This window comes from Epinephelus lanceolatus, chromosome 21 (assembly GCF_041903045.1).
Source record: "Epinephelus lanceolatus isolate andai-2023 chromosome 21, ASM4190304v1, whole genome shotgun sequence".
NCBI lineage: Eukaryota > Metazoa > Chordata > Actinopteri > Perciformes > Serranidae > Epinephelus > Epinephelus lanceolatus.
In genome coordinates this window covers 14566662-14587884 of record NC_135754.1, presented here as the reverse complement: position 1 = coordinate 14587884, position 21223 = coordinate 14566662, and the positions used below count along the sequence as shown (strand labels likewise).

At 40.7% G+C, this 21223-nt stretch overlaps 3 protein-coding genes across 6 annotated transcripts; 2 read left to right on the top strand and 1 right to left on the bottom strand.

Annotated features, from left to right (window-relative positions):
• The first annotated feature begins 1962 nt into the window (after positions 1 to 1962).
• On the top strand, positions 1963 to 9385 carry meiob (meiosis specific with OB-fold). The gene is made up of 14 exons (XM_078163159.1): positions 1963 to 2030; positions 2398 to 2504; positions 2717 to 2774; positions 2950 to 3081; positions 3289 to 3361; positions 3548 to 3743; positions 5196 to 5296; positions 5498 to 5550; positions 5738 to 5833; positions 5980 to 6072; positions 7765 to 7909; positions 8094 to 8280; positions 8420 to 8506; positions 8594 to 9385. Exons 2-14 carry the CDS (start codon positions 2448 to 2450, stop codon positions 8705 to 8707), a joined length of 1392 nt encoding a protein of 463 aa, XP_078019285.1. The 5' UTR covers positions 1963 to 2030; positions 2398 to 2447; the 3' UTR covers positions 8708 to 9385.
• Positions 9386 to 9494: 109 nt separating this feature from the next.
• On the top strand, positions 9495 to 14081 carry mlst8 (MTOR associated protein, LST8 homolog (S. cerevisiae)). The gene is made up of 9 exons (XM_033611202.2): positions 9495 to 9618; positions 9928 to 10105; positions 11077 to 11128; positions 11233 to 11395; positions 11483 to 11558; positions 11696 to 11848; positions 11933 to 12057; positions 12149 to 12312; positions 13346 to 14081. The coding sequence occupies exons 2-9, from the start codon at positions 9977 to 9979 to the stop codon at positions 13462 to 13464; spliced, it is 981 nt and encodes a 326-aa protein (XP_033467093.1). The 5' UTR covers positions 9495 to 9618; positions 9928 to 9976; the 3' UTR covers positions 13465 to 14081.
• A 50-nt stretch (positions 14082 to 14131) lies between these two features.
• bricd5 (BRICHOS domain containing 5) lies at positions 14132 to 21204 on the bottom strand. Of its 4 annotated transcripts, XM_078163161.1 has the most exons (7): positions 21080 to 21204; positions 18755 to 18892; positions 18517 to 18666; positions 18282 to 18389; positions 16838 to 16991; positions 16697 to 16727; positions 14132 to 14634 (listed from the first exon to the last, which is right to left on the bottom strand). In XM_078163161.1, exons 1-6 carry the CDS (start codon positions 21197 to 21199, stop codon positions 16723 to 16725), a joined length of 675 nt encoding a protein of 224 aa, XP_078019287.1. In that variant the 5' UTR covers positions 21200 to 21204; the 3' UTR covers positions 14132 to 14634; positions 16697 to 16722. The 4 variants fall into 4 exon arrangements, with proteins under 4 accessions (XP_078019287.1, XP_033467097.1, XP_078019286.1 ...); XM_033611206.2 differs by lacking the exon at positions 16697 to 16727; XM_078163160.1 differs by lacking the exon at positions 16697 to 16727 and having other exon boundaries at positions 16838 to 16988.
• Positions 21205 to 21223: the final 19 nt, after the last annotated feature.

The following is a 21223-nucleotide window of genomic DNA, read 5'->3' as shown; positions in this document are numbered from 1 at the left end:
GCGTGTTGAAATTGTAGATTTCATCCTAGGCAACATCACATAAAGTCTACCAAAACACTGGATGATTGCAGGACTCTTTTCACTTCAAGAGATTTTAACTAATCACAGTTGTAGGTGGTGACTCATCTAAATATTCTGTGCAAATTAGGAATCAGTGAATCAGTGGATGTTTAATTACAGCTGAGTCACATTCTAACGTCTAAGCAAATTATACATTTACACAGGATATTAGAGTATGTGAAATAGTTTTGGAAATTTTTATGGAGGAAAGAAAATATAGTAAAATAGTAGACTTTTCATACATCATACATCTGACAGAAATGTAACCATATAAAACTACATTTATAAAGATTTTCAGATAGATAAAAAAATGGGTGGATGCAAGCATACTCACCTTTGTGTGCTTCTCAAAAATGACTTGCTCCATGACTGAACACCGGCACAGAGTTTGTTCTGCAAAATAATAAGACAAAGTAGTAGTTTAGTAAGTAAATAAATGTAGTTGGTGGATGTTGTTTTATTTCACTGTACAAAGAAAGCTGAGATGCAAAATACTTAATTCAATTCAACTGAATTCAATAGAACTTTATTTATCCTGGAGGAAATTCTTGTGCCAGAGAATGCTTTAAATTACAGTGACGATAAGAACAGTAACCACAATTTTAACAATTCACAACCAGTCAACCTGTGTTCCCCGGGTCAGGGTCACTCACTGGGCCCAGTTTTAGAACAATAGAGTATTAAATATCTGGCAAAATATATAAATATGCAAGATAAGAAGTGTTTTCAAGGAGCAGAAGCAAAAACCAGTGCCTAATAGAGTAGCAATAGGAGTATGATACATACAAGAGTTACTAAAATTAACTAAATTGGTGGGGGAAAAAAAGGACTGTTCCTGATAATCAATGTTATGTTGAATATAACAATAAGAGGTAGTATTGCACTTGACTGAGAAAATGATATTGCACTACTTTGACAAGTGAACGTGATATTGAAGAATGAATTGCACATGATGTTCATCTTATGTTATGGAGTTTTCATTTCTGCCTGTAGGAAATCAGCAACAATTACTAGCTCCCAAGACCAAAACGAGCACTCTATGTGTTTATCAACGTGTTCTCATCCCATCTTGTCAAATATCATCACTTTGTGGACTTTCAGGTCTACATATGACAAGCTAGGCAACCTCTTGCGGCTGCTATGGAGGTTCCAGGATTTCATGCCAATTTATGCTTGTTACATGCATTGTGTCTTTTCAAAATATACTTCGGTTTTCACGGGAAATGTACAGTTCCTGCTCAATACATACATAGTCTTACAACATCAGTAAAACACCTTGTATTTACATTTATTTCCTTAAAAGCACTTGGTTAGGTTTAGGCAACAAAAGCACAAGATTAGGTTTAAAAAAAAAAATAATCATGGTTTTGCTCAATTTTCACACAGGAAGCTAACAGTGGGCTCCCAGGTGAAAGTCCAGGGTTTGTTGGACCCTCCCACTCACCCTATAGGGACATTCCAGCTCCTTATATTACCTTACCGGTGGCGTTACAAACGGCCACTGGTCAGTCGATATCATAACGCTGGGAAAGGTGCCTTTGTATGACGGAATGCCCAGATCACCAACAAAGCAGCATCATTTGACGAGCTTGGAATGAAAATGGGCTGGCTGGTTTCATTTTAAAAATCAAGTAGCTGTATGTTATAGCTAATGGCTGAATAAGGCTTTTGAATGTACCCCTTTATCCTTATTTATTTGTAAGAATTTTATTTAATCTGTCTTGACAATTAGGACATAACATAAAATAACATACAGCATATTATAGGAAATATTGCTAAAATATCAGTATGTGACAAAGCCTCTACACTGTTAGACATTTTTACCTCACACTGATTTTTTTTTCTTATCTGATTATCACAATTTGAAATTGTGATATTTCCGATTGTGTTTGAATGCAGCATCTGAGCTCCGCAGGTTGTGTCGCGTGCAACAGCTGTGCCGCGGTAAACTGTGAGGAAAACTGACGCAGGTAAAAATATAACTTAATAAACTGGAAACGCCTTGGGTGAAGCTGAAATTAGGCTATTTAAATCAGTAAGTAATTAAGAAAAAATAGGAGCCCTCTAAATACTCATGTCGTCATTTAGAGGTGATAGCAGTGAACGACTCAGCTAGCTTAACATTAGCCTTGTTTTACTATGTAGCTAGCAGAGTTAGCTAACTGTTACAACTGACCTAATAATTTAACTCAGGTACAGTAACGTTAGTTTTAAGCTAAGCTCTCAAGTATTAGGTTATGTTAGAAAAAGCAAATGCTTACATACCTTTTATCCAGGTGGAGTTAGCCAAAAAAAACAACTGTCAAGGTTAGCTTTATTTGTCTTGCCCATTTTCAGAGTAAATGTATTAACACTGACTGGACTGTATTAAGTTATGAATAAACAAAATGGCTGCTCAGACCTACATCGCCATCTCTGAGCTGCATCCCAACTTCTTTCATCCGGTGAGTTCATTCTTCAGTACTTATCCTACAGCAATTTAATGTTTTGTGCCTAACTTAGAGTAGCCCTCACATAGACAGGAATAATTGTCTTCAATTATGGAACAGGGTGTAATTCAGGCCTGCTTTTCTGAGTTAGTTTCATAATTGTGTTGAATTATGAAAATATGTTCAAATGGCTGCACGCCTGTAATTACATGTGTAATGTTTTTCAGAAAGTGGCAGGCATCGTCATTGGGAAATCTGATGTCAGAAGCTTTCCTGACAGAAAAAGTTAGTATCTCTTTAGAGTAGTGCACCTAAGCTGTTGCTTTCATTCTTCTAGCAGCACTGCACCTCAGTGTGTTGTGCACTGGCCCCCTCTTCTGGAGAATAGATACACAAATAGCCATTCTCCACTCTTCTTCTTTACTGCAACACTAAAAAAATCTATACATCTGAATTTCAGATATAGGTGTGGACAGATACACTTTCAGCTTCACCATTAAGGACTCACCTGACTTCTTCATCAATGTGACAGCCTGGGGAAACGATGGGTACATCATCGGGCTCTCCAACAGCTTCAGCACTGGAGACTGTAGTGAGGAAATCACTCTCATTGTCAAATATGTGTATTTTTTCTGGATGAAATGCAACAGAAATTCTTACGTTTCTAGTCAATACATGCAGTCATTTCCAGGTTTATCAAAATAGTTTGGTTGTGTCCAGTGTCTTGCTTGCTTCAAAACCTGCCAGTGCTTAAATGTGATCAACAATTTGCACAAATTTGTTTCTCATTATTTTCCAGTCATCATTGACAATCCTTTAGTCACCAGCAAAGACCCAGAGAAAGGGGACAAATTCTGTCCCACAACACCAAGGTAATTAATACTTAAATAAAGATGTTGTAGAAGAATTAGTCACCGTCACCTTGTGGTGCTTTTAACTGAAGGGTAGCGAGGTTAACACAGTGTAATGCCGTGTAAAATATGATGTAACAGCGTGTAATGTCTGATGATGGTTTCAGAGGGACTTGAAGGTTCAAAGGCCTGTATTTGCTGTCTCAGCCTCTATAGGCTGCTGGTGACGGAGACTCATTCCCAGGTGTCTCTGTGTGCTGATATGGATACTATCGACAGGATGCTGCCACTGATCCACCTGCCAGTGAAGGACTCCAGAGATTTCTACTCTCTGGGAGACATTGTGGCCAACGGGCAGAAGCTGGACGGCACAGTGATAAATATACTGGCTGCAGTGAAATCGGTAGGGCACACTGAAGTCATAGTCTGTCAGTATTAAATAGTATAAAAGGAGAAGTACACCTTTGAATATATTCACCCATTTTTATTTTATTTTTTACAATTTTTTTAATCAACTCTTTTAGTGTGCCGACATTTTTGTCAACCTGCCACATCTACTTTTACTTACATTAGTTCCTACATTTCCCAAAATGTTTTTCTCAGTGAGCTAATGCTGCTTTCACATGCTCCAATGATGGTCCCATTTTCTGAGTTGGGAAGTCCCTCTGTTCATGAGCTACCAAGTTATAATGTGGAACCACCATAGATGCTACAAAGATGATGTGTTTTATTGTTTTAAACAACACATTGATAGCTGTTTCCAGTATATAAGTGTTGCTTTACCTGACTTGTTGTCAGAGTTAATGCTATTGAATAACCTTTTTTTTTTAATTTATTTATTTATTTTTTTTTTTACTGTTTATAACTTTTCTATGTAATCTAGGTCACTCTAGATGGACAGGAAGCAACAGTTACAACCTAAAATCATATTACAAATTTTATGTGAGCACAAAATTGATAAAAAATATGTGAATTATTAAAAAGTTTCTTACCATCAACCAAACAAATACTTTCATTTGCCACGTTTCTGCATATTTGACATCAAATTCGAGAGGTCGTGTACCAAAATCTTAGCCAACTTTTCGAATTGTTCCAACTTGAGTGGACGGTCTGAATTTTCTCGGTCACAAACTCAGTCTTCACATTATTCTGACACCACATGAATGCGCTCTAACAGTTATCATTTGCAGTCAAATAAGAATTGCTTATTGACTCGATCATGGTTCATACTGGTCATAAAACGTTTTGGATACCACCAATTTTCAAGAGGTGTTTTTCAAACATCGAATGAGAAGAAAATTTCGAAGCTCACAGACAAACCAAAATGTTTTTTCCAACTTTTTCACACACTGCTTGCATTAGATGGTGGTTATTCAGCTGACTTTTGCTCCACTGTAAGTTTAACTATGGTGGAAAATGGGCTGTTAAAGTTTCCTGAGCTTAAAAACAACATTAACAAGAAGGGAAGGGTCATTAAAAAGTAACATTATGAAAGTCCCAGTCATGGAAAAGTCATGGAACCTGTCACTGAGGTCGGGGTGGGAAGCCTGATAAGCATGAAGTGGGACGTTTTGGACAATGAGTGCGAGCAAATAATTCTTTGCTTTTCTAAATTTACTGACTTCATATCTTATAAATTGCCTAATAGACTACATTGTGCCTGCTTTTTCTGTGTGGTTACATGGTGGTATGCTCATTGTTTGCCTTGAACAGACCAACTTACCATAATGGCCCTAAAGACATGCCTCAGAGTTCAGACAGAGGCCAGACCCTTCACTTAATGTCACTGCATTTTTTATACAGGAAGGGAAGATATTGTGATAGGAACTTCAGATGATTCTGTTTACATTAACAGATTGGAGAGCTGAAGCAGTTCACCACTTCAGACAGACGCAAAGGGCAAAGGCTGGAAGTGAAGCTCTTTGATGACTCTGTCTCTTCCTTCCCTCTTGTCTGGTGCGTCATGCTCCTTTATTGATTTGGAAAATGAATAAAGATGAATTACTTTTGTGCCATATTCCATCTTATAGGCCCCTCGGATCTCTGTTACGTATCTTTAGGTTACCACAAATTTACTTTGGTGACATGAAGCTTTAGATTAACCTGCTGAACTCCATGTGTGTTTGATTTTCTCCCTGACCTCTGTTTCACTCACAGCTGGGACAGAGAAGCCATTCAGCTCGTGCAAACTTTGATACCCAAGGAGACGGGTAGGTTAACAACTGCTGCTCATTCTCAGCCACAAAAAGAATCTTTATTTAACTGTTATTCCTGCCTGTCGTGTCCCATTAACGTACTGTACTGAAGAGAAACATGCAAGTGGATATCTGAGATGTGACTGCGTGTTTATGTTTAAGATAACTTACTGTTGTTTTAACTCTTACTCTTCATTCAAAGTGCTCTTCATAGCTGACGCAAAGATTAGCTTTGACAGCTTTCGCAACGGCATGACAGCAACCGTTAACTCGAAAACCATTATCACTGTCAATCCCGGTAAGATGTCACAACAACATTCACAAAAATAACTATGTATTGTGCAGTAAGTCAAAACATGGTTGAAACCAAGCAGCCATGGTTTACAGTGCAAGTAGAATATTGTTAGTTTGTTGCTGTCTAAGTCAATCATAATGTGCTCTCAGACACCAGAGAGGCCAGTCTGCTCTACAGCTACGCTAAAGAGGCATCTGAGTCTGGTGTTCTGGATCAAGATGAGAAGCCAGAAGACATCCCTGGTAGGTTATAATAAAGAATTCCCCTCAGTCTGATACTGTTATTATTACAATGAGGGGATGTCTGGCTGTGTTTTGATATAAAATGTTCTTTGTTTCTTCAGGGCTCCTGCAGACCCTTAAAAAGTCTTAGAAGACAATGAATTTATCTAAAAATAAGGCCTTAATTGGTATTAAAATGTGTTAAATCAATCTAGGCTTCCTATATAGAATTAAAGGCTGTCTGTCTTCTTCCAGCCGTAAAACTATTGTGCAGTCAACCTTCATGTCTGTTCTGGACTATGGTGACATTCTATATTGTCATGCTGCTCCATCAACACTTCAGCAGTTAAACCCTGTGTATCACAGTGCATTACGGTTTATCACAAATGACGCATTTCATACTCATCATTGTTCTCTGTATCAAACAGTTGGATGGACTTCCTTACAGACAAGAAGAAATATCCATCTCATGTTATTTATTTTTAAAGCCCTACTGTTAAACCTACCAAACTACCTCACATCTCTTCTCTCTTTCAAATCCAGTAACTACAGTACACGATCCAGTAACTACCTAACCTTAGATATCCCCTGCATGCGCACAAATGTTGGTAGATCTGGTTTCAGGTACTATGCCCCTTTTAAATGGAATGAGTTACAATCGAACCTCAAACTTGAATCTCTTGTTCCTCTTGGAGTTTTTAAAGCTTCTCTATCCGATGTTTTTCATGATTCATGTAATTGTTTTTATTAATTCCTTGTTGTGTTGTTCCTGCTGGTGTCTGTGTGTTTTTGTTGTTATGGATGTTTCTTTGTTCTCAGGTCTCTCTTGAAAAAGAGATCTTGATCTCAATGAGACTGCCTGATTAAATAAAGATTAAATAAAAAAAAATAAAAAAAATCACTCTTTCAGCTGTCTTAAAAATGCTAAGATGTGGGAAGTAGGATTTTATTAATCTTTTTTCTGACAATGTATTGCAAAATTAAATAAAAAATCAGCATTTGAAGTGGATCATCCAACTTTTTAACTTGACCAAAAAGTCTGGTTTTATTTATAATAAACATTTGGGCAACATTGTCCCTTTCCCTAAGTAATCGATGTCAGTACATGTTTTTTCCCTTCAATTTTGGTTATTGTGACATTGGTCTTAAATTTTACCCTCAGTGGCATTAAAAATTTTTGAAATCTTGAATCTAACTTGTCTTAATCTGTAGGAACCCAGATCTTAGTCCTCAGCTTAAATTTCTCCTATTTTTGTCTAATTCAGTGGTTGACGCACTTCCTTTGTGCTGTCAATCAAATCTTAATTTTCCTGGGAGATCATACCCAGTGGTAGACAGACTTGCATTGTGAAAGCAAGACTTAAGTAGCATTTCTTAAAAGCTAGTGCCTAAAAAACTGCATATTTGTGAGTCATTTTTTAAGATTTACATCTTCAGGTGGACCAAATAAGGTTTGGGGCTGATAGCTAGTTGTTCTTTGTTAGTTCTGAGAGCCATTTGACTTGTGGAGCTAACTTGTCGACAGATGCACTGTTCACTTTGGTCTTTCTATTGAATTTGCTGACAATAAAAAAACAAACTGCCACTATATTTTTTCCTGATGTAACACCCCCATTATCAGATGACAATGTGACAAGTGCAGCCTGTGTCAGTGCCTGTTTTCCCAAAGGAAAAGACTGCAGACTATATGTGGTGCTGCTTTTGTTTCTGCAGTGGAGTCCATCACTGACGTGTACACAGTGAGCCAGCTGAAGCAGAAGGCCCGGGAGGACCCTGAGGCTTTCTTTGGCATCACATACAGCTTCATCTCCAGGCTCGACCTCGACTCCTCTGTTTCAAAAGTCATCAGGACACGGTGGTAAGTTCTCACAGTGCATGTATTATTAAATAGTTACTGCACTATTTTTTATTTCCCCTCACAGCTCTGATGTTCCACTCCAATTATTTGAACATGCTCAGTGATATAAATTAGTTTCTCTGCCACTCGAGATGAGCTTTAGCCAATAAACTCCCTGATGAGACTGTTTTCCCTCCTGTCTCAGCTCCAGGTGTAAGTTTCAGGTGACTGATGACATGCAGAGCTGCACCAATGAGTTGTGTCCAGGGAGGGATCAGGCCCTTTCAGCCTCCACAGGCTTTGACCTGCTGGTGGACTTCACAGACCACACCGGCACCCTGCACGCCTGCACCCTTAGAAGCCCCGTGGCAGAAAAGACACTTGGCTGTATGGTGAGTATCATTACACAGGAGGATGTCATGTAGTATCCCCTGTGTGCAGGGATTAAAGAACATAAGAGAAGAATCAATTAAAGGTGTAGCATGTGTGCGTCAGGTGCGATAAACAGCATTTTCATTTCACCTGTCGCAGACGGACGAGTTCACCAGTCTGACCGATGACGAACGGACTGCACTGAAGTGGAAATTTCTCTTGGAGAGATGCAAAATATATGTGAAGGTATTGTAGCTTTTGATTTTATGCTGTTTGTGTGTTAGCTCTAAAAGCAAGTCACAAGTTAAAAAAAATTCTTACAATATGTTGTAGATACTGCCGTCTTCTAGAATGAAGTCTGGGGTCAGGGGGATGGTCCTGGCCTGCTCGGTGGCTGACCCAGGAGAGGTGAAACAGCACATGTCTGCCTTGCTGCAGCGCCTGTGATCACAACACACACACTGACTGAGCAGGAGAGCACATATGTTGCAGTTGGCTGCTTTACCTGCTGTGTGGTACTGTTCGGACTGAGATGTTGACAAAAGGGCAAGAGTTATTCATACATGTGGGATTTATGGTTTGAGAATTGATACATTCTCTGCTTTATTTATATAAGTTAATTATTTATTTATTTAAATATATATAATATGAAGAATGTACTATTGGCTTGACTGCTTTATAAAACTGTTAAATAAAAGTTTAAAAACAGTTATAGCTTATGTCAGTAAGTTAGGTGTCAAATGTATCAATCAGGAAAGGATATTTGATGAGCAGACAGTTACAAATAATAGGACAATAAGACAATTTTCTAATTATTAATTCATCTTTCATAACTACTTACCCTATAAGGTTACAGAGGGACTGGAGCCTATCCCAGCTGACAATGGGTGAGAGCTGGGGTACACCCTGGACAGGTCACCAAGCTATCACAGGGCTGACACATAGAGACAGACAACCATTCACACTCACATTCACACCTACGGGCAATTTAGAGTCACCAATTAACCTGCATGTCTTTGGACTGTGGGAGGAAGCCGCAGTACCCAGAGAAAACCTACGCTGACATGGGGAGAACATGCAAACTCAAACCAGGAACCCTCTTGCTGTGAGGTCATCACAACAAACTACAAAATATTCTATATAGTTAAATGAGTTTATGAGTTGAATTAACACTTGGTCTTTTTAAACCATGTAGTCATTACATGTCTGTGGTGTGTTTGTCCTGCTATAACAAAATTAGTCAGTAGGTGGCGGCAAAGCGTTGGTTATCAAAGCGGAACTTTTGAAACGTCGTCGTATGTTGCTAACGGACACATTACAGGGACGTACTGTTTTTTCGACAACACCAACAACTGAAGGTACAGTAAACTTGTGAGATTTATTTGTTCTTTTAAGTTGTCTAAGTAGTAATAAATAATATCTCACAGTGAAATATCATTAGAGACACATTGCATTAGCAGTGAAGTAGGAACGTTTGCTAACTGCATAAATCGCAGGGCCCGTTAACATAGCGACGGTATGCTACTATGCTAGCATTAGCCTGCACGTTATAAGCCAAATTTTTTATTTTCACAGTATGACAGTAATTAAATCACTTTCCTGTTAATAATGGACATGTGACGGCCTGAAAACTGCATTCACTGACTGTGTCTGATATTCCTACGCAGTGTCATACCTGCCTCGGTCACTCTGAGCAGTGACAGCCAGCAGTCAAGCATGAATGTGAACCAGGGGACGGTGGGCAGCGACCCGGTCATTCTGGCCACGGCTGGATACGACCACACTGTCCGCTTCTGGCAGGCTCACAGCGGGATCTGCACCAGGACTGTCCAGCACCAGGACTCTGTATCCTTACTCTGACTGATAGTGTGCTCTGGTAAATGAAATCTGGAACAGAGTTTACACTGTGATACAAACAGAGACATGTTTTGTCTTCTTGGAAACAAGGATTTGAGTTTCAGATGACTGGAGCTGGTGGTGGATGAAGTACCCGAGAGCCATACTTGAGTAAAAGTACAGATAACTTACCAGAAAATGATTGTGGTAGAAGTTAAAGTCACTTATTAGAATATGACTTGAGTAAAGTACTTGATATTTACTGCATTTAAACGTCAAAAGTCATTTAATGAGACTTAAGTATCGAAAATAAAAGTGCAAGTAAATGTTAACAAAAAAGCAAGCAGACAGAATTTTGAGAATTATGTTTATTTCTTTCTCACATGTACACCTCCTTAAAAATGAAGTGTACATTACACTCCAAAAAAAAACTTTTTCACAATTTAAAGGATTTAAAGAACAAAATCCAGTTTTACCTTTCCTCCTATTCCTTCATTCATCTGTCTCTTCCTCTTTCCTTCCTCCCTTCTTCCTTCCTCATTATTTAGTAATTGACTAAGATGCTGAGGAGAAATGTATTACAGCAAAAGTTTACATTTTATTTAGGAAATGTCATGGAGTAAAGGTGAAAGTTGACCGAAAAGTAGTGTTCAGATCCTTAAAAAATACTTAAGCACTATAAAGATGTATTATTACTTTGTTTCATTACACCACTGGTCAATTGACAGCAGAAAAAGTGACATTAGGACTTTACACCTAAGAGTTTAACATACTGTTTGAAAACAAGTTAGCTTTAAAATAGTGCACTCTGAATCAGAAAATCCCCTTGTGTCTTATAAAATCAACATGCTGTCAAAGGAGCTGTTGTTTACCGTCTTTGAAGCAGCTCCAGGATTTGTCAGTGGATGACATCATCACTCCAGTGTCGGGACTGAGACTTGTTCATGTAGACCGATTCCTTCCTTAACATTTGCTCCCAGCAAGTAAATTCACTTGAGGTCACACCTGACAGGAGTATGATCGCAGCTGCAGGTTGGTTAAGAATTTTTTAAATCTTAAACCTTCTCCTTATCCTGGATTGCATGATACCATTCATAACAACCATGTCTCACATTGATGTCCACTCTGCCTTTTAGGTTATCAGCACATCCGCATGTACGATCTGAACTCCAACAACCCCAACCCGGTGATCAACTACGACGGTGTCAGCAAGAACATCACATCCGTGGGCTTCCATGAAGACGGGCGCTGGATGTACACAGGAGGAGAGGACTGCATGGCTCGCATATGGGACCTGAGGTACTGCAAAGGAACCTCACTGTGCTAAAAACACATTGATTACGTTGTGTTGAGCAACCTATCTTTGATCCCCACTGCTCCTCTCAGGTCCAGAAACCTGCAGTGCCAGAGGATATTCCAGGTTAATGCTCCTATCAACTGTGTCTGCCTGCATCCCAACCAGGTGAGACGTTCAATGTTCATAAATTTGCACTTATACTATTGTTTGTTATTTTAGTAGTTTAGTGTATATGTGTGTGTTTTTAATGTAAGTCAGTTACAGTGTGTGTCAGTAAACAGTCTGTGTTGTGTGTTTTTCAGGCAGAGCTGATTGTTGGAGACCAGAGTGGAGTGATTCACATCTGGGATCTGAAGACGGACCACAATGAGCAGCTGATTCCTGAGCCAGAAGTCTCAGTCAACTCCGTTCACATTGACCCAGATGCCAGTTACATGGCAGCGGTCAACAGCTCGGTCAGTACCCCAGCAGAGAAGGGTGTTGTATATTAATACTTTGGCGTGTTAAGTCATATTCATCCTCTTGGATCTCCTTAACAGGGGAACTGTTATGTGTGGAACCTCGCTGGAGGCATTGGTGATGAGGTGACTCAGCTCATCCCCAAGACTAAGATCCCTGCACACAAACGCTACTCTCTCCGCTGCAAGTTCAGCCCCGATTCCACGTGAGTGCCCTCCTCCTCCTCTCTGCACTCTATAAATCTTTCTTTGACGCAGTTGCTGACGATGAGTTTCTGTGTTTGTCGTCACCTCCAGTCTGTTGGCCACCTGCTCAGCAGACCAGACCTGTAAGATCTGGAGGACGTCCAACTTCTCCCTGATGACAGAGCTGAGCATTAAGAGCAACAATCCCGGAGAGACGTCCAGAGGCTGGATGTGGGACTGTGCTTTCTCTGGAGACTCCCAGTATATTGTGACTGGTCAGTACATGCGCTGTGGCAAGTTAGCACTACTTTGTAATGTCAGTGTGCTTGTATCAAAACCATTCTATAACGAGTTAATCAGAGTAATGTTACTCACGGTCAGACATAAACACAAGGATTCCACACTTATAAAAACCTTGCTGTTTCAGATTTATGATGATTTAAGATTTTTTTTTTAAACTAAAACAGTGAGAAAAATGTATGTTGTAGTTTATGTGTAATCTTGAGTCAACAACAAGCTGCATTAAGCGACACTCCCCCTGCACACCCACTTGGACCCCTGGGGTCTAGATGCGCTCCTCACACAGGTGCTCCGGGAGTAAACACCAGGCGCTCTATGTGTGGTAACTATGGAAACAGTATCACATCTCCCTCGTCACTGGTTGATGTGTTAGCTCGCCAATTATTGAAAATTAATTATTTGGCAAGTCAGTCACTTCCCATATTAAAAGACCATACACTGCAGTAATGCAAATTTAGATTTGGAGTTAAAGATTGGACATACACCTTCTTTTTAACTGCGCGTTTGCATGCACATGATGGCTGCCTTGTGTCACCTGCATCCATTTGGAGCATTGGTTGTGCATGTCCTCAGAAATTAACGCAACGTGGCCGCAAGATGTGATACACACGTGAACGGTCAGGGCAGTGTTGGCAGAGCGAGAGAAAGAAACTTACCATTGTCAAGATATGCTCTGCTTCTCAGGTTTGCCCTCTAGTGGAATCCTACAGCAACACACATAGTTGATAGGCAAGTAATGTGAGTAATTTCGTTCTCGATGCAGCCGGCTTTCTGTTCAAACACATGGTTAAAAAGCAAGTAAATCTCCGGCCATATGCATTTGATAAAGCTGGACTTGGAATAGTCTATGAGAGTATGAAGCTAATTCTGTATTGATGCACATCTGAATAAAGATGTATATAGTGACTTTCAGAGCCTTTTAGAGAGAAGCAGGTAAAGGTTTGATCACTTCAGTGTAAAAACACCTTGAGGTAAATTCCTGGCTCTGACTCGTGTTTCCATCTGTAGCCTCCTCAGACAACCTGGCCCGGCTGTGGTGCGTGGAGACCGGGGAGATCAAGAGGGAATACAGCGGCCACCAGAAAGCCGTGGTGTGTCTGGCCTTCAATGACAGTGTGCTGGGCTGAGGAAGAAGAAGAGGAGGAGGAGGAAAGAAATGAAGAGACAGGAGGTGGCAGATGGTCTGTGCAGAGGTGGGACAAGGACAGAAAAGAAATGGACACTTTGGGAAATGTGCCTCAATTGGGAATTGATTATTATTTCCCCAGAAATGATCATCTTGAGAAGGTGGAGGCGCATGTTTGAACACAACGATGAATCTCAGCTGTGTGTGGTACCCGTAAGTATTCAGCTGAGCAGCAAGGCCAAAATGTGAACTCATAAATCCAGCTTAAAGGGCCAAGTACACCGCATATAAGCAAATTGGCACAAGTTTGATTACAGCATATGTCAGTGTCCATCAATGACCCTTTATGTTTTTAACGCCATCACTCTGTGCACAACAGGAGATTCTTTACAACTCTTTGTTTTTATAGTGCACCATATTTATTGTATTGAAAGGACCACATGTCTTGTCGACCTGGATGTGCTGCAGAATTGATATCTCTCCTGTGTATGTGTAATTCATTTGATACTCAACTTACAAAGTGAAGTACTATTCTTAAACATCAAATGTGGATTAGGGAGTGTGGAGAGAAAATGATGTACAGAAAATGATTCCGCAGTAAAGACATTGTTCAGAAAACTCCTCACAGTCTTTGAGTTTCTTCCTCTCTCAGAAAAATTGGCCACAAATACACAACAGTCTTTTATTGGACAGATCAAAACACTCTCATCGCAACAGGAATGATTACACGTAGTTATACTGTAGCAGTGGGTTACAGGAAATACAAAAACAGGGGATCTTTCTTCTGTAATCTCTGAAGTGTGCCACCAGAGAGGGTATTACACATGAAGAGAGTGACGATGGGGCTTTGGCGATAACCATGACAGCCTGTCTCCATCTCTTCTCTCTCGGAAGGATGGGAATAAATGGACTGGGAGGGTTGGCTGCTTCATTGGTTTACTGGCGGCTGTATGGCACAAAGGAAACAGTCAAAGCTGGCTTTTGTTCTGTGTATTTTTTTTTTCTTGTAGAGGGAGCTAAAAAGACAACTTTGTTTCCCTGATCTCTCGCTGGGAGCAGAGGAAGAGAACGCACAGTCACTCGGGCAGGTAGTAGAAGCACACGGACACGCAGATGTTGCTGGGAAAGCAGATGTCGATGCAGAAGTAGACCAGCCTCTGTTTCCCCGGGCCTGTAAACAAGACAGACACCAGAGGTGACTCCTTGATACAATACAGATTTAGTAAATACAACCTCGCTGTGGAAACAGGCCAGAAACTATAAAAGATGAAATAACCTGCTTTTCTAAATTCAGAATATGATCCGGAGCTGAAACGATTGATCGATTAGCCATCAACTACAAATTAACCACCAACTAATTTGATAAACAGTTGGTTTTGATAATTTTTTAAGAAAAAAAAGTTACAATTATCTGATCCCAGCTTCTTAAATCTGAATATTTTCTGGTATATTTACTTCTCCATGACAGTAAACCTAATATCTTTGAGGTGTGGACAAAAAAAAACATTTGAGGACGTCATCTTGGGCTTTGGGAAAGAAACACAGATCTGTATTTTTCACAGTTACATGTAGACTGCTGAGTACAAGTATGTTTTCTTCAGTCTGTCATCTACTGCAACAGCAGAAAGGTCATTGGACATCATAGATTAGTCTTAGGTTTCATCCTGACACGTTGATGCTTCATGAAGTTGCCAGCTGGCTCTTTAAAAACGGCATTCATTCATGAACTCTCCCAGTGTGTAATATGGCCATGCATGCTGTAATAGTATTTAAAATAAATGTCATCTGACACTCCAAAATGTCAGAACACTACAAAAAATGAAAACACACATTATATCACCATAACGCCTGTACCATCATTTTACCTTTGAAATGTTTTTCCAAGGTGTGCATAATGACTTCACACCTGTTTGACCAGGATTTAACAGATATGGCTGGCATCAGTCTGTATTTTTTATTGTCAAAAAATCCCACGAAAAGACCAAAACTAACATGTCTAAATATTTAGTCTGTTTTATCCTGTCTGTATCCTGAAGGCCACATGTTTAAACTGAAGAAACATATTTTAAAGCTAAAGACCTTTACAGACCGGGGTGTGACGAATAAACGTTACGAAAATCTCACCTACGAATGTTTCACATCAGTACTTTTTGTATCTGCAGCGATGCGAATTTGCGACAGTTGCAACACTTCTTCATTAAAGGCTTTCGCAAATTCGAGGGTTTTCGAATTTGCATTATCTAACTGGATCCTATTGACCAAGAGAAGTGTCTGACAGCCTGTGTGAGGTAAGTTGTTGATTAGCCTATGCTACTGTAAGCTATTTTATTGAGTTTCCTTTTAGCGTAATGCCCTGAGTGAATTTGAGTTCCTTCTGGTAAGCCGTTTATTCTGTTCTTAATGTTTGTTCTTAATGTAAAAAGTAAGAACACAAGGAGTGGATCTGGTATGCACCGCCATTTTTAAGGTTCAAAGGAGGATTAAAGTGTGCCGTCTGTGTTGTAGCTTATAATCCTTGTAAGTACAAGCTCAACATTATTGTTTGATGCCTTTAACCATGGTGCGAATGTTGTGCGAAAAATCGACGTTCTGGGAAAAATTATGTGGATTTTTTGCAGCACAATATTTGCAATCTGTATGCAAGTGTGCATGATGAAATCAACAGTCTGAAAAATTACACTGGCATGAAAATAATGAATTATTTAGATTTAAAAAAAAAAAAAAAAAAAAAAAAAAGCCCCGGTATGTAAAGCCATAAAGCTAATGACACAACTGGGCAGTGTAACCTTTAGCAAACATTGGTTAAACAGGAGTTAATAGGGCATTTGTTGGGGACTATTTTTAATGGCGGATTAATACTCATGTGGTTTGCTTGTGTGTATTTACAGTGCAACAGCCAGATGGTGTATTTAGGATTGAGTTAAAAATAATCTACAGTGTCCATCGTCATGGTACTGAAGGAACATGTCACCCAGTGCAATGGCATGGAGGTTTAAGCACTGAGATACTTTCCAACCAGGGTGGTGATCAAAGTTAGATTATTTTTCCCTGAACATTGTCCTAACCTTTATAGAAGGTCTGGCATGTAGGATTTAGTGGCATCAAGTGGTAAGGTTGCAGATTGCAACCAACTGAAACATCTCCAGTGGTGTGGTGGCTGATGCAAATGGGCCTATCTAGGGACAAAGTTTGGTTTGTCTGTTCTGGGCTACTGTAGAAACAATATCACAGACCTTCTCTGGAAGTAGATGTAAACAGCTCATTCTAAAGTAATGACAAAACAAAACAATACTTAGTTTCAGGTGATTATACACTAAAGAAAACATAGTCATGAGTATTATATTCAATTACATGTCTAAAGTACAGGTTCTCACCCTCGACCCTCCTGGTCCAGTGGACGGAGCTGTCCTGACACAGAGCCTGGAGGGGCTCCTCCAGTGTGGACACATCCACCTGACTGGCTGCCATCACCCCCAGGAACTCCGTCTGCCTCTGGGTCTCATTCCCGGACAGCTGGAACTGACTCTGCTGACGACAGCATCACAACATCTTCACAGAGAATCCACAATAGATGAAAGAGTTTTGTCCTCTATGGGACTGAATGGCGACTTCTAAGCTGAAGTGTCACATAATAAGTGTGAGAAATCATATTCGACTCACAGTGACAAAGTAAAATGAATAAATTGGAGTCAAAGCCAGGGAGATATGAAGAATACAACCAAGATTGAAACTCAAGCAGCCATTAGCCCGATATCGTCGCTGATGAGGTCAACACAGCCGCACATTTGCGCTCCTACTCGTCACAAAGGCTGTGTGTAATTGCACCACTTACACCTGTGATTGGCTCCGATAGTGAACCACTTAACGTGCTGTTATGCTTGAGTGGGTCACGTAACAACCAGTTTTTCCTCCACTGAAAAGGCCAAGTAGACCATTGTGCTGCAGCATAGAGGGATAGAACACATTTTCTCCCCATCCATAAGGGGCCTATTCCTCCTATCATAGATTAAATGACTACACCGAGGAGCTGCATGAGATATGTGACACCACGAGACGGGATCACAAAAAACACTGAGAGACTCGACTCCAGGTGGAAACGGCGCTATTGTGTCGAAAGATAAGGCGGAGAAACAGAAGTCTCATCTCAGTTTACTTGCAAACTCCCACATCGTGGCCTTTCACCTGCTCATTTTGTCCCACATAAATCATATCTAAGGAGCTTAACTCAAAACTGAATCAACATCAGAGATCCAGGAATTTGCCTCAAAGCAGATACACACAGGCCCTTCGCTCTCTGCCACTTCACCAGCCTGTATTTTAATCCAACAGAGGAGTCTTAAAAGCTAAAAAGCCCTCACACAGAGTGGCCATTGTGCCCACTCCATGGCTCAGGCTCGCTGCCGTAGCCTCCTGTAAGAAGATCCTGGGCACGCTGAGGGAGCCTGGAGGGATCAGATGTGCTGAGGAATTCAGCCGTGGAGGGCGAGAATGGAAGACTATATGGCCCTGTACGCTTCACCCCTCTCTTTGTACAGAGCGGCGAGGAAGTCGTGCAAAACCTATGAAACCCAGCAGGTCTTGGCTCAGTGGTGCTTTCAGGGATAAAGCTATGAGTCACGGTCAGAAAGGCCAGTTCACACATTAGCGTGGCGGTGACTTTACAAACACTTGGCAGAACTAGAAGGGCAAACGTGCTTTTAGATTTGCCCAGGTGCGTTTTCACGTTGAGCTTTGTAGTCTCACGTATCCTGAACGCAACGAGGGAGACCCTATTACATAACCTGATCGTTCAGTTCTCACGTGTTGAAATGTCACTACCTTGTGTGCGGAGTCGTTGAGGAGGGAGTGCACGTTGTCATAGTCAGACTTCTCCATCTTTCGCAGGAAGCAGCTCTCCTGGTTGACAGGTTTGTAACATATCAAACCCTGCAACACAACAGCAGAGAATTACACATCTTTCTCATCATCACACATCTCTCTCATCATCAGACCTTTTCTACTGTATCATTACCAACAAAACACCTTAAATCTTGTGCATGTCACCTGAACGTACATGTTTGATATCAAACATCACAGTGGACGTCTGATTTGTGGGTGAGGTCACAGAAAAAGTCACCAAGTCATTTTTCTGGTCCACAATAGCTGACTGGTTGATCAGAACTCCGGTCTGATCTGGAACTGTGATTCGGACAAGCTGCAAAGACTACAGAAGCAGACTCCCGGTTAATATCAACAATGACGAATACACAACAACATGTGGTCCTGGTGGGTGTGTGGTGACAGTCACGTACCTCAGAGTGAGGCTGCGACAGTCGCAGATGCCCAATCACACCGAGGGCGATGACGACCAGGAGCAGAGAGGCTGAGAGGCTGACCCAGAATGCCTTGTGTGGGAAGTGGGACTTGGAGGATGCAGCAGAGCCCCCATCCTGTGCAGCAGAAACAGTGACAAGCTATTTAAACAGTACTTGACGCAAGCATCAAATGTGGCAGGGTGGGAAACCAACACTGCTGCTGAGATTTGTACTTAAAGGGGAACTTCAACCAAAAATAAAAATACACATTCTCCCTTAGCTTAGTTAGCTGCAGAATGTTGGGAGATATTGACTGTAGAGATGGCTGGCTTCTCTGAATATAATGGATTAGATGGCACTCAGCTTGTGGTGCTCTAAACACTAAAAAGTGCATTTGAAGAACTCAACAGCAATGTCTCTTTCCAGAAATCATGACCTGATTACTCAAGATAATCGGCAGACCTTGTTGTGAACAGTTTCATGTAGGAACTATTTTTTTTCTACCGAACAAAACCTGCCAACCGTTATCAAGAGCGCACAAAAGGAAGCGTGCAGCTACTCATAGACGAGAGGTTCATGACAGTGCAAGATGTAAACATTAATGCCGTCCTCCTTGGCTGAGCTGTAACGTTAGCTAGCTTAGTGGTGCTAGGTGAGATGGGACCAAGTCATTGTTTTGTAAGTCAAAAGTAAGACTTCAGTCTTTGCTCGCAAGTCTCAAGGTAAGTGCCAAGTCAAGACTGACAAGTCCCAAGTCCTAAACTTTGAGTTTCAAGTCCTAAACAAGTCATAATGGGCTCTTCAGTAAAAGTAATGCCAGAAATACATTTACAAATATCTTGAATAATTTCTAAAATTTGACTTTCTTTGTTATTTTTATTGTTAAAGTTCGACTACACTTAGCTGTTAAAGCTAAGCATTAGCTCACTATGTTAATATTAGCCCAGCTTGCCATTCTTTATGCAATATCAAATATCTAACTTTGAAGTCGTTGTGTCTTCGTCTGTAATTTTCAACCTATACAACAGCAATTCGTTTTCGTTAACCACCACAGTTATTGTACATGAACAAATTTACCTTTGGTATCAATTTTTTAAAATTAGCACTCAGTAAGGTCATGTCCGTTCTTCATGGTTCTCTCCTGCAACTTGACTGGATGCTGTTGGATTAGTTCAAACAAAGCTGATCTGGGGTGACGACTTGCTAGGAATGAAAAGTGTTAAATTTAGTTGATTCTGGAAATGGATTGACTTGTGGCACAATTTTTAAATGTTTACTTTTGAATCTTTGGGCTTTAGGGAACACATTAAGTATTTTCAACTCAAAAGGCTGAAGTCCAAGTGAAGTCAAAAGTCATTGGTGTTAAATTCTAAGTTGAGTTGCAAGTCTTTTTTTTCTAAAGTCATCGAATTTGTGACTTGCATCCGCACATTAAGTGCTATATGCTAACAGTTGATGTATGGGTGTGCGGTGATACAGTTGGCGGGTGTAGTTTGGTAGACAGATAATAGTTTCTACATTAAACTGCTCTCAACAAGGACTGTGGGTTATCTTGAGTAACTGGGTCATGATTTCTGGAAGGAGACATTGCTGTTGAGTTTTTTGGTACTTTTGGCACTACAAGCTGAGTGCCATCTAGTCCAGTTATATTGGAGAGAAGGCAGACACTCGGCAACTCACACAGAAACAATCAAAATCGCTAAACAGCACAACAGGTAAAAGAACAAGAAAATGTTTTGGGATGATATGTGCCTTCAGAGGAATATCTGAAAGACTCATCTTATTATGCAACTGTTGCTGGCTTGTAATGTAGTAAAAGTGGCTGGATATGAATACGCAAAAACAAACAGTGTCCTGCCTTGACCCCTTTCCTAGCTGATATACTTCCTTCAGTCACAAGTTGCTCTACAAATTAAAAGCCACCTGCTTACCGTGCACTGAGCTTCCTCCAAACTGTTTTCTGAATGTTTCCAACACCTCACCATCCTGTGTCCCTTGACGGCTCCTCACTCGATCTGCTCCCTTCTCTTAGCTACCGGCATGGAGCTGTGGTCATGACTGAGACTCAATACACCTTCCAGCTTCTCTTTGTCCCTGCAGACCTCCCCCTCTCTTCCTCCTTCTCCTCCCATTAGTCTCACTGTCTCCCTCCCAAAACAGTCACCCACTTCACACAAAACTCCAAATCTTGCCAAACCCAATTTTCGAGTCTTGTCTTCCTGCAATTTCCTTCTTTTTTTTATGTCTAATATGACTTAATATGCCTCTCTAACATTATCCATCTTTCCTCTGCCCCCCCCCCCCACTCGAACACACACTTACACGAGAGGAACTGGCTGCCCTCCGCGGTCCAGACAATGGACAAAGGGGTGAGGCAGGTGCAGCTTGGAAAGCCTCTCTCGTCAGGTGAGTGGAGATACACGGTTCTGACTGTTGCAGCATCCAGCCGATGACAGCCCAAGGTGA

Coding starts and splice junctions, on each gene's coding strand:
- bricd5 (XM_033611206.2), bottom strand. CDS start 21,199: ATGCTGCAACAGTCAGAACCGTGTATCTCCACTCACCTGACGAGAGAG. Junction 18,893..21,079: donor GGGCAGCCAGTTCCTCTCGT/GTAAGTGTGTGT, acceptor TCTGCTGCACAG/GATGGGGGCTCTGCTGCATC. Junction 18,390..18,516: donor TGATGTTTGATATCAAACAT/GTACGTTCAGGT, acceptor GTTGTGTTGCAG/GGTTTGATATGTTACAAACC.
- meiob (XM_078163159.1), top strand. CDS start 2,448: ATGGCTGCTCAGACCTACATCGCCATCTCTGAGCTGCATCCCAACTTC. Junction 3,362..3,547: donor TTCTGTCCCACAACACCAAG/GTAATTAATACT, acceptor TTGCTGTCTCAG/CCTCTATAGGCTGCTGGTGA. Junction 3,744..5,195: donor TACTGGCTGCAGTGAAATCG/GTAGGGCACACT, acceptor TTACATTAACAG/ATTGGAGAGCTGAAGCAGTT.
- mlst8 (XM_033611202.2), top strand. CDS start 9,977: ATGAATGTGAACCAGGGGACGGTGGGCAGCGACCCGGTCATTCTGGCC. Junction 10,106..11,076: donor CTGTCCAGCACCAGGACTCT/GTATCCTTACTC, acceptor ATTTGCTCCCAG/CAAGTAAATTCACTTGAGGT. Junction 11,129..11,232: donor GAGTATGATCGCAGCTGCAG/GTTGGTTAAGAA, acceptor TCTGCCTTTTAG/GTTATCAGCACATCCGCATG.